The sequence below is a fragment of the Thamnophis elegans genome, chromosome 14 (assembly GCF_009769535.1).
Source record: "Thamnophis elegans isolate rThaEle1 chromosome 14, rThaEle1.pri, whole genome shotgun sequence".
Taxonomy (NCBI): Eukaryota; Metazoa; Chordata; class Lepidosauria; order Squamata; family Colubridae; genus Thamnophis; species Thamnophis elegans.
Genome location: NC_045554.1, coordinates 28,338,303 through 28,350,753, shown reverse-complemented (window position 1 = coordinate 28,350,753; position 12,451 = coordinate 28,338,303). Strand labels below are relative to the sequence as shown.

Genomic DNA, 12,451 nt, shown 5'->3' with positions numbered 1-12,451 from the left:
CCTCCAGAATCAAATTGGGGTACCCTATAAAGGTGGTATATTTATCCGAATGTTATTTCTTTGTATTTACCGTATTTTTCAAAGTATAAGATGTTCCAAAGTATAAGACGCACCTAGCTTTTGGGAAGGAAAACAAGGGAAAAATATCTGCCTCTGCCTCCCAGCAATTTGCCTCCTTGCAATAAACAGCAAGCAGTACAGACAATATGCACTGTTTGTGGTGTTACATTTCAGACTCTACTTGTACAGATGCTGTTAAAATTGATGTGCTTTCTGGAAGTATAGTTATTCTGCTATTTAAAAGAATAGCACTTTTTAAAACAATAGCAGGGGCCTCTTCAGATCAAGCATCTATTTTAAAAAGCTCCTTCATTTTGTTAAGTTGTCTAGAATAATAATAAACCACTCTTTAAAAAAGAAGTTTAATAATTTGAACATTCTATAGGCCTTTATAGTTGTTGACTTACCTCCTTGCAGCAAACAGCCTGATTAGCACAAGAAAAAAAAAACTGCCTCCTAGCAATTTGCCAGTGGAGCAAACAACAAGTTTCACTTTCAATTTCTCCCAATCATCAGCTGTTAAAGAGGCTGCAGGGATTGCTATATTTATGGAAGCCTCTGAAAGCCCCATTTGCTGCAAAGGGGAAAATTGCTGGGAGGCAGAGGGCAAAGGGTTGGGACCAGTGGGTGGGTGGGGCTACATTCAGTGTATAAGACCAACCCAAATTTTCATCCTCTTTTAAGGGGGAAAAAGTGCGTCTTATACTCCGAAAAAAATGGTAGTCAAATACATTTTCTTTTAGTTATTTTGCCCTGAGGTTAGATCTTGTATATCTTTTTTTTTTTTTTCTTTTTTTTTCTTTTTTTTTTTTTCTTTTTTTTTCTTTTTTTTTTTTTTTTTTTTTTTTATTATTTTTTATTTTTTATTATTTTTATTATATTTTATTATTATTATTTTATTATTACTTTTTTATTATTTACTATTTTACTATTTTACTATTTTACTATTTTACTATTTTACTTTTACTATTTTACTATTTTACTATTTATTGTTTTTAATTGTTTTATTGTTTTATTGTTTATTTGTTTTTATTGTTTTTTGTTTTTTGTTTTACTGTTTTACTGTTTTACTGTTTTACTGTTTTACTGTTTTACTGTTTTACTGTTTTACTGTTTTTTTTATTGTTTTGTTTTATTGTTTTATCGTTTTATCGTTTTATCGTTTTAATCGTTTTATTGTTTTATCATTTTATCGTTTTATCGTTTTATCATTTTATCGTTTTATCGTTTTATCATTTTTGTTTTATTGTTTTATTGTTTTATTGTTTTTTAATTTTATTTTATTTTATTGTTTATTTTTATTTATTTATTTATTCATTCTATTTATTTGATTTATTTGATTTATTTGATTTATTTGATTTATTTGATTTGATTTATTTGATTTATTTTCTTTTAGTTTCTTTTATTTCTTTTATTTTCTTTTATTTATTTATTGATGTGGTCATATGACCAATCAATTATCATCTGTTACTCTCTCTCATCTATCTAATATCTCTATCTCTTTCTCTCTTTCTCTAACCATCTACATCTATCTGTCTGTCTGTCTGTCTATCTCTGTCATCTCTCTTTCTCCAGCATCTCCCTCCCTCCCTCCCTATCGATCATGTATCCATCCATCCATGCATCCATCCATGCATCCAAAATCAATTATTGTAATATTGTACTTTTATTCTCACCTCCAAGCCTTGTTTCCATATTCTCAACTAAAATCTTACAGGATGTTGATATTTTAGACTGAAATGTTGCAGAGTTTTGTTGTTTTTTATCTGAACTATTCTGAAAGTTTGAGCAGGAACATTGAGCTGAGATGTGGCCAATTAATAATGTATTTTCTGAGTTTCTGGAAAGGTTTTTGTGTGTGACTTGGCCAAAATTGCCATTCCCGTGGTTGTGGAAACCCAACCTAAGGTTTGAAGTCAGCAAGAGTGCGATTTTGCTGGATGCTTCTGCTTTTCCCATTCTGGTCTCAAGGCCACTTTGTTGTCATTCATTGCAAGCTGCGCCATAAATATTTGCCAGTGTTTTAAGCAGGATCTAATAAGATATTAGCCTCTACTTGCCAGCGTTTGCATTCCCTTGAGTAGCCTGCCCCCACCCCTTCAGCCTTGTTTTTCCATGTACCTGAAAGGATTTTTCTTTCCTTGGGAATGAACTTAATGTAGAACAAGAGGCAGAGCCGGGGTGGAGTTAAACACGTCATAGCCGAGAGTCGTTACGTTCCCCCAGAACTGTGATGGCAAACCTATGGCACATGTGCCACAGGTGGCACACGGAGTCATTTGCTGGCCAGCACGTGCCAGCTGACTTTGGTCTTCTTTTGAGGCCATTTTTCGCCCTCTGGAGGCTTCCCTGAAGCCTCCAAAGCATGAAAAACTGACCCTACGGGCAAACCAGAACTTCAGGAATGGACTTCCGGTTTGCTCATTGGACTGTTTGTGCGCCCTCCGGAACCTTCTCCGGAGGGCGAAAATCGACCATACGGACAAACAGGAAGTCACCATTCCCAAACTTCCGCATTCCCTGTGCGTCCATTTTTTGCCCTCCGGAGGCTTCAGGAAAGTTCCTGAGGCCTCCAGAGGGCGTCTGAGGGGGCTGTTTTCACCCTCCCCAGGCTCCTAGAAAGCCTCTGGAGCCTGGGGTAGGCGAAAAAAAGCGCAGCAAAAGCAGGGGGGTGGTGGCTCTGATTGCGCACATAGCATTATGGGTGTGGCATGCTGGCACATGACCCCCCTGTGCTACAACCACTTTTGGCATGGCAGCCAAAACAAATTTGCCATCACTGCCCCAGAGGCTCCGAGTCTAATTCTTCTTTTATATATTTTTTATTTTTATTTATTTTAATCAACATAGGTTCTTAGTGAACATTGCGTTGTCTGAGTCATTTAACATTCAGTAGAATAATAATAATAATAATAATAATAATAATAATATAATAATATTGTAAGAACAGAAAATGATAATTCCAGTGGTAATTGGCACACTGGGTGCTATTCCCAAAGCACTGGAATTACATTTAAAACAGTTAAAAATTGACAAAATCACCATCAGTCAAATGCAAAAAGCCGCACTGCTTGGATCTGCACGCATATTACGAAAATACGTTACGACGTCCTAGGCCCCTGGGTGGGGCCCGACTAGTAACCAATGCCAAATCCGGCGAAACAACTGGCCGCTGTGATACAATTGTATAATAATAAAATTGTAAGAACAGAAAAACGAACTTGAATATGGTCTGGATTGATTACAAAAAGGCATTTGACTCACTGCCACATAGTTGGATCATAAATGCTTAGAAACAACTGGCATTAGCAAAAACATTACATCCTTTACTGAAAAGGCGATGAAACAATGGAGAACTGAGTTGGCAGTAGGGAATGAGATCTACGGAATGGTTAATATCAAGCGAGGAATTTTCCAGGGTGATTCACTTTCACCTCTTCTCTTCATCATCGCAATGATCCCACTATCAGTAATCTTAAAAAAAATGAAATTAGGCTACCAAACAGCTAAAGAAGCTGAAAAAAATTCGCATCTACTATATATGGATGATTTGAAACTCTATGGAAAGTCAGAAATAGAAATCCAATCATTGACAAACACAGTCCGAGTATTCAGCACCGATATTTCAATGCAGTTTGGCATGGAAAAATGCACCACTGTATCCATAAAAAGGGGCAAAATCACTGCATGTGAGGGAATTGAAATGCCCAATGGCCAATTAATTAAATGCAAAGAAAATGAAGCCTACAAATACTTAGGCATTCTGCAGTTGGATAACATCAAGCATGGAGAAGTAAAAACTATTGTCAGGCGAGAGTACACCAAGAGAGTTAGGAAAATTTTGAAATCTAAATTGAATGGTAGAAATACAATCAAGGCCATAAATACCTGGGCAATACCAGTTATAAGATACACAGCTGGTATAGTTAACTGGACACAAGCTGATTTGGACCTTTTGGACCGAAAAACCAGGAAACTAATGACAATGCACTACAGTTTACATCCACGTGGTGATACTGATAGACTGTACCTGCCCCGAAAATCAGGTGGCAGAAGATTATTACAAGTGAAGCAAACAGTTGAAGAAGAAAAACATGCACTGGCTGATTATTTAAAGAAAGTCAAGAACATCTATTAATTGAAGTAAAGAAGAAAAACTACTGAAGGCCCAACAGACGAAACAAGAATACAGAAAACATATGATAAAATCAAGAATGGAGAGTTGGCAGAACAAAGCACTGCATGGCCAATTTCTGGAAAAAATAAAAGATAAAGTGGACAGTGAACAAACTTGGTTATGGTTAACAACAGGTACATTAAAGAAAGAAACAGAGTCACTAATCCTGGCTGCGCAAGAACAAGCTATCCGCACAAATGCCATTAAGGCCAAAATCGAAAAATCCTCTGATGATGCCAAATGCAGACTTTGCAAAGAAGCTGATGAAACTGTTGATCACATACTCAGCTGCTGTAAAAAAATCGTGCAGACTGATTATAAATTGCGGCACAATTCAGTAGCACAAATGATCCATTGGAATTTGTGCAAAAATTATAATATTAAAACAGCAACAAACTGGTGGGAACATCAGCCTGAAAAAGTCACCGAAAATCAGATGGTCAAGATCTTGTGGGATTTTCGCATACAAACAGACAAAATACTGGCACATAATACACCAGACATCACACTGGTTGAGAAAAATAAGGTCACAATCATAGACATTGCAATACCAGGTGATAGCAGGGTAGCTGAGAAGGAACATGAAAAAATTGCAAAATACCAGGACTTAAAAATTGAAATTCAACACTATGGCACAAACCAGCAGTGGTAATTCCAGTGGTAATTGGCACACTGGGTGCTATTCCCAAAGCACTGGAATTACATTTAAAACAGTTAAAAATTGACAAAATCACCATCAGTCAAATGCAAAAAGCCGCACTGCTTGGATCTGCACGCATATTACGAAAATACGTTACAACGTCCTAGGCCCCTGGGTGGGGCCCGACTAGTAACCAATGCCAAATCCGGCGAAACAACTGGCCGCTGTGATACAATTGTATAATAATAATAATAATAAATACAACATACAAGCTCCTTACTTGTATCATTGCAAACCAAATTTATGGATTCTTGGAAAGAAATAACTTGCTTCCTGTAGAACAGAAAGGATGCTTTAAAAATTCAAGAGTAACAAAGGACCAACTGCTGGTTGACAAACTAATCCTAAAGAATTCAAAGAAAAGACGAACCAACCTGTTCATGGCTTGGATAGACTATAAGAAAGCATTTGATTCAGTTCCCCATAGCTGGATCAAGAAATGCCTGAAAATCTTTGGCATCAGCAGCAACATACAAAAATTCATGGAAGCTTCAATGAACCTCTGGAAAATGAAGCTTATAGCTAATGAAGAAGTACTGGGTGAAGTTGAAATTAAACGAGGCATTTTCCAGGGCGATTCCCTTTCACCCCTACTTTTTATATTCTCAATGCTACCACTGGCAATCATTTTGAAGATGATGAACCGTGGATATGAACTTGCAAAGAAAAAACTGAAAATCTCGCACTTGGTGTACATGGATGACTTGAAGCTGTTTAGTAAAACAAAAGCTGAACTGAATGTATTATTTGAAAGCACAAAAGAATTTAGCCAATACTTTAGTATGCACTTTGGAATTGACAAATGTGTAACAATGGCAACCAAAACAGGCAAGGTCATAGAAGATGACGGACTAGAACTTGAGAATTAAGAAATGATAAAGGCAGTAAAACCAGAAGAAGGCTACAAGTACTTGGGGATTTTAGAAGCCTCTAACTTAATGCATAATAAAGTCAAGGAATTAACTTCAGCCAAGTACATTCAATGAATTCGCAAGATATTAAAGTCCAAATTGAATGGAGGAAACATCATAAAAGCCATAAATACCTGGCCTATACCTGTGATTCGATACTCTGCAGGAATAATTGACTGGACCCAGATGGCGTTGGACAGAAAAACAAGGAAGCTTATGACAGTGAATCATGCTTTGCACTCTAAAAGTGATGTTGACCGATTATATTTACCAAGAGCAAGGGTGGTCGAGGACTCCTACAAGTAAAACAGACTGTGGAAGAAGAAGAAAACAGCTTGAATGATTACATCCAGAAAAGAAGAACCAACAATTAAAGAAGTAAATAAAGGAGGCCTTTTAAAGACAACTAAGTCAAAAGCTAAATATAAGAAAGATGTAATTGAGAAGTGAGCTGAAAATTGGAAAAACAAAGCTATGCATAGCCAATATTTGAAAAGTATTGAAGGCAAAGCTGACCAAAAGCTAACTTGGAACTGGTTTAAGATCAGGAGCACTGAAAAAAGAAACAGAAGGCTTTATTTTGGCAGCTCAAGAACAAGCCTTAGCCACAAACTGCATGAAGGCAAAAATTCAACATGTTACCACCAACAGCAAATGTCGCCTCTGTAATGAGAAAGATGAGACAGTCGACCACTTGATCAGTGGTGCAGCAACATTTCACAAACTGACTACCTACAACGCCATGACCATGTTGCTAAGATCATTCACTGGAAATTGTGCCAAAAGTTTGGATTTGAGTACAGCAAAAACCACTGGGACCATCAGGTTGAGAAGGTTTTAGAGAATGAGAAAGTCAAGATCTTGTGGGACTGAAGAATTCAGACTGACAGGCACTTGGCCCACAACACACCTGACATAACAATAGTTGAAAAGAAAAAAGTATGGTTCATTGATATTGTAATACCTGGAGATGCGCGAATTGAAGATAAACAGCAAGAAAAAAATCACAAAGTCCGGGACTTGCAAATTGAAGTTGAGCAACTGTGGAAAAAGAAATTGTGTGTTGTCCCGATTGTAATTGGAGCCCTTGGACCAATACCCAAAGGGCTTCCATGCTATTTGGAAATTCTAAATTTATCAGATTTGAATATTCTGATTCTACAAAAAACCACCCTACTTGGAACAGCTTATATCCTTTGACGTTACCTTAACAGTTCCTAGGTCCTTGGTTAGGACTCGAGCTGTTGAGCTATCAACCAGCCCCAAAGGCTGTGAATCTCACCAAAGATTAACCATTCAATAATGATGATGATGATGATGATGATGATGATGATGATGATGTAACAGTGATACCCATTGTCACCGGGGCACTTGGCACCATGTCCAAGAATTTTACAAGATACATCAACAAATTGCAGCTTCCTGCTATAATAACACCAGTGGAACTGCAAAAAACTTCACTACTCGGAACATCTTATATTTTAAGAAGGCACTTGGTTGATACCTAGGACGCTGGCAGCAAACCGTATCAATCATTAGCACCAGTCACTGGTATTTGTGATGCATTTTTGAATGTTCAGTTGGCTGACTTTCATGTTTAATGAATAAAGTATATAATAATAATAATTAGTTTGGTTCATTGACATTGCAATATCTGGTGATGCATGAATTGAAAATAAGCAGGAAGAAAAAATCACAAACTACCGGGACTTGCAAATTGAGGTTGAGCGACTGTGGAAAAAGAAATTGTATGTTGTCCCGATTGTAATTGGAGCCCTTGGAGCAATACCTAAAGGGCTACCTATTTGGAAATTTTAAATTTATCAGACTTGAACATTTTGATTCTACAAAAAACCACCCTACTTGGAACAGCTTATATCCTCAGACGTTACCTTAATAGTTCCTAGGTCCTTGGTTAGGACTCGAGCTGTTGAGCTACCAACCAGCCCCAAAGGCTGTGAATCTCACCAAAGATTAACCAGATAATATAATAATAATAATAACAATAACAACAATAATAAATATGCACGCATATTACGAAAATACGTTACGACGTCCTAGACCCCTGGGTGGGGCCCGACTAGTAACCAATGCCAAATCCGGTGAAACAACTGGCCGCTGTGATACAATTGTATAATAATAATAATAATAATAATAATAATAAAATATATTATTATTATTGATGACAACTTGACAACTTCACTTTTTTAGTGCTGTTGTAACTTTGGATAGTCACTCAATGAACTGTTGTACATCAAGGACTACCTGTACTGGAAGACAGTTATGATGGCCCCTTCCCTTTAATAAACTAGACCAGTGATGACGAACTTTTGTGGCACCAAGTGCCCAAAAGGGAGCAGTGCGTGCGGGTGCTATGCTCTTGTGCACACTATTGTCTGGGCCGCAAGCAGGAGGAGGAGCTGCCCAGGGGGCACACGCATGCTGGAAAATGTACTTCTGGTTCCCAGCACACACATGCACGCTGGCCAGCAAGTCCTCCAGTTACTGCCACGCATGCGGATGCGCCAATCAGCTGCCCAGTGCACATACTCACACTGGAAAATGAACACCAGCTCTTCTGGTTTCTGGTATTGCCGTATGCACAAATTCCAGTTGATCGGTGCTTGTGCATGCACCCCAGAAACCTGGAACGGGCAACCCTGCACGTGCCAGGCAGCATGGCTCCATGTGCCGCTTTCGGCACACGTGCCATAGGTTCGCCATCAAGGAATTAGACATTCCTAGGTCGCTCAATTGTTCATCATGCAAACATTCCTTTCATTACGAACGAAGACAAACATACAAACTTTCATTTCCCGCGTAGGAAATCCATCTAAATTTCTCTCTTGATCCTTAGCTCCTGCCTGCGCTCCTGGCTCGAGCAAGACACCTCCTGTCCGACCTGCAGGATGTCTCTGAATATTGCGGACAACCAGCAAGCTCCGGAGGACCACCCGAGAGAACCTGGATGAAAACTTGCCCCCCGTGGCAGCAGCTGAAGGAAGACCTCATCTCAACCAGCACAATCACTTCTTCCACTTTGACGGTGAGTTCACCACCCCCAGGTCACAACTACCGGTTCTTTCGAACCGATCCGAAAAAGTAGCAGCTACTACTGCTCTGAGAGCCTCAAGAACCCCTCCTCTCAATCCTGAGCTACAAATATTCTTCCTTCCTTCCTCTTTTTTCCCTCCTTCTCTTCCTTTCATCCATCTTTTTCCCTCCCTCCTATTCGCTCTTTCCTTCCTTCCTTCCTTCCTACCTTCCTTCCTCCCCCCTCCATCATTTTCCCTCCTTCTCTTTTTCCATTCATCCATCTTTTCCCCTCCCTCCTGCTATTCCCTCCTTCCTTCTTCCTTCCTTCCCTCCCTCATTTTTCCCTCCTCTTTTCCATTCATGCAACTTTTTCCCTCCCTCCTGCTATTCTGTCCTTCCTTCCTCCTTCCCTCCTTCCCTCCATTATTTTCCCTCCTTCTCTTTTTCCATTCATCCATCTTTTTCCCTCCCTCCTGCTATTCTTTCCTTCCTTTCTTCCCTCCCTCATTTTCCCTCCTCTTTTCCATTCATCCAACTTTTTCCCTCCCTCCTGCTATTCTGTCCTTCCTTCGTTCCTTCTTTCCTTCCTCCTTCCCTCCCTCCATCATTTTCCCTCCTCTTTTTCCATTCATCCATCTTTTTCCCTCCCTCCTGCTATTCTTTCCTTCCTTCCTTCCTTCCCTCCCTCCCTCCCTCCCTCCCTCCCTCCCTTGAATTTTGCATCCTACTAATAAGGTGGCTTAGGATGTAAATTTATTTAGCTTTTATTGAAGTGCTAAAACAATTTAAAATGACAATAAAAGCCTAAACATGAAAATTAAAAACCAAGATGACAGGCAGTCTGGGTACGTAAGAATTTTTCTCTGTCTCGTCAGCCAGCCCTAATGTAGTGAGACCCATCAGGGGGCCAGGCCAAGTGGAAGAACCAGACTCTCCTGGGTGGTCAAGGGGGCAGGGGCGGATTGATTTGATTGATTTGATTTGATTTGATTATACTTATATGCCGCCCTTTTCCCCCGAAGGGGACTCAGGGCGTCACAATTCAAATCAGGGAAGGGGGTACAGACAGAAAATAAAGACGAAACATAACAATACATAATTTAAAACACACAACAGTCATACCATTCAAGACGGGGGCAACAGCTCTTTAGCCCCAGGCCTGTCGGAACAGCCAGGTTTTAAGGGCTTTGCGGAAGGCCTGGAGTGTGGTGAGGGTTCGAATCTCCACGGGGAGTTCGTTCCAGAGGGTTGGAGCAGCCACAGAGAAGGCTCTCCTCCGGGTAGTCGCCAGTCGGCACTGGCTGGCGGGTGGAATTCGGAGGAGGCCTAATCTGTGGGATCTAATCGGTCTAGTGGAGGTAATTGGCAGCAGGCGGTCTTTCAAGTACCCAGGTCCAATACCATGAAGGGCTTTATAAGTGACGACTAGCGCCTTGAAGCGTATCCGGAACCAATAGGCAGCCAGTGCAGCTCGCGGAGGATAGGTGTTACGTGGGTGAACCGAGGTGCACCCCGATCGCTCGCGCGGCTGCATTCTGGACAAGCTGAAGTCTCCGAATGCTCTTCAAGGGCTGTCCCATGTAGAGCACGTTGCAGTAGTCCAGTCTAGAGGTCACAAGGGCACGAGTGACTGTTGTGAGGGCCTCCCGGTTCAGGTAGGGACGCAACTGGTGCACCAGGCGAACCTGGGCAAATGCCCCCCTGGTCACAGCCGACAAGTGGTGTTCAAAAGTCAGCTGTGGGTCCAGGAGGACTCCCAAATTGCGAACCCTGTCTGAGGGGCGTACTGTTTGACCCCCCAGCCTGAGAGATGGAAAACTTGGCCAATTAGTAGGAGGGAAACACACCAGCCACTCGGTCTTATCCGGATTGAGTACAAGCTTGTTGGATCTCACCTCTAATGGGAAAATATTCCATAGAACAGGACCATTTATGATATAAGCATTCTTGCGATTCATACAAGGGATGCGGTGGCTCAGGGGCTAAGATGCAGAGCTTGTCGATCAGAAAGGTTGGCAGTTCGGCAGTTCGAATTCCTAGCGCCAGGTAATGGAGTGAGCTCCCGTTACTTGTCCCAACTTCTGCCAACCTAGCAGTTCAAAAGCACATTAAAATGCAAGTAGAAAAATAGGGACCACTTTTGGTGGGAAGGGAACAGTGTTCTGTGCACCTTCAGTGTGTTTAGTCAATTTGACCATATGACCACGGAGACGTCTTCGTACAGCGCTGGCTCTTTGGCTTTGAAACGGAGATGAGCACCGCCCCCTAGAGTCGGGAACGACTAGCACAGATGTGCGAGGGGAACCTTTACCTATGATTCATACATGTCATGACCTTAACAGACTTTCTAAAGCTCAACAGAATTGGGAAGAACCATTTGTTTTACAGTACATTTCTTGAACATCAACTGGATTTTTACCTTTGTAAATGTTGGCACTCCATACCTTAAGTTACTTGGAAAACAAAGGACAATGAATGGGAAGGGTCTTTCAGAGATCTTCTGATTTCTCTCCTCCAGGGTCTCGCATTGCTAGCTGGCTCCCAAGCTTTTCAGTCGAGGTGATGCACACCACCAACCTCCTTGGAATCGCTCAGGCCAGCAACTCTCAGCTCAATGCCATGGTGAGTCCCGTCCCCTCCCCTGGTTTATAGTTTGGAAGCTGTTGCCTGGATCAAGAAATCATTTTGGTAGCATCATCTGTTTTGGGGGGGCTCCAAAGCTTAAACAAGGGACGCGGTGGCTCAGTGTCTAAAACACTGAGCTTGTCGATCAGGTCAGCAGTTCAGCAGTTCGAATCCCTAGTGCCACGTAATGGAGTGAGCTCCTGTTACTTGTCCCAGCTTCTGCCAATCTAGTAGTTTGAAAGCAAATAAAAATGCAAGTAGAAAAATAGGAACCACCTTGGATGGGAAGGTAACAGTGCTCCATGCGCCGTCGGCATTTAGTCATGCCGGCCACATGACCATGGAGGACAGCGCTGGCTCTTTGGCTTTGAAACAGAGATGAGCACCGCCCCCTAGAGTCAGGAACGACTAGCACATATGTGCGGGGGAACCTTTTACCTTTTTAAAGCTTAACCAAACCCTCTCTTATAGCATAAACATTTACAAACTATAGTCCACTGTGTCAACAGTCCAACCAACAAATCCAAAAGGAGGAAACACCCTCGGGATCTTTGAATTCCCAAAAGTCTAACTTTATTGGATACACCATCTCAGAACTACAGAAGCAAAACTGGCTCTGATTTTCCTGCACAAAAGCTCACTTACTTAAACAATAGATTCTCTTTCTCCCCACCCTGGGTATTCACACGGTCCAATTGTAAGACTTTCTTTTGTTATGAGAACAATCTCCGTCTAACACCGACAGCAGTGACCTTGGCTCTCACAGTCCATAGATGAAAGCTTTAGCATTCCATTTTCCCTCTTCCTGCTCGAGTGGCAAGATGAAAAAGCAATAAAAGCTCAGAAGAAGTAAAGCAATCTTGACACACTGCTGTGGAATAAATGATTGAGACCAAAAGGTTTACCTCCTGGCTGTGGAATTCTGGGAGTTGAAGTCCAGAC

The 12,451-nt window shown here is 41.1% G+C and overlaps 1 protein-coding gene across 1 annotated transcript in view; it reads left to right on the top strand.

The window, feature by feature from the left end:
• Positions 1-12,451, top strand: part of AMFR (autocrine motility factor receptor) — a 44,401-nt gene that overhangs the window by 22,538 nt on the left and 9,412 nt on the right. The window contains 3 exon segments of the mRNA XM_032230809.1: positions 8,706-8,804; positions 8,806-8,894; positions 11,403-11,506. Coding sequence (XP_032086700.1) covers positions 8,706-8,804; positions 8,806-8,894; positions 11,403-11,506 — 292 coding nt within the window.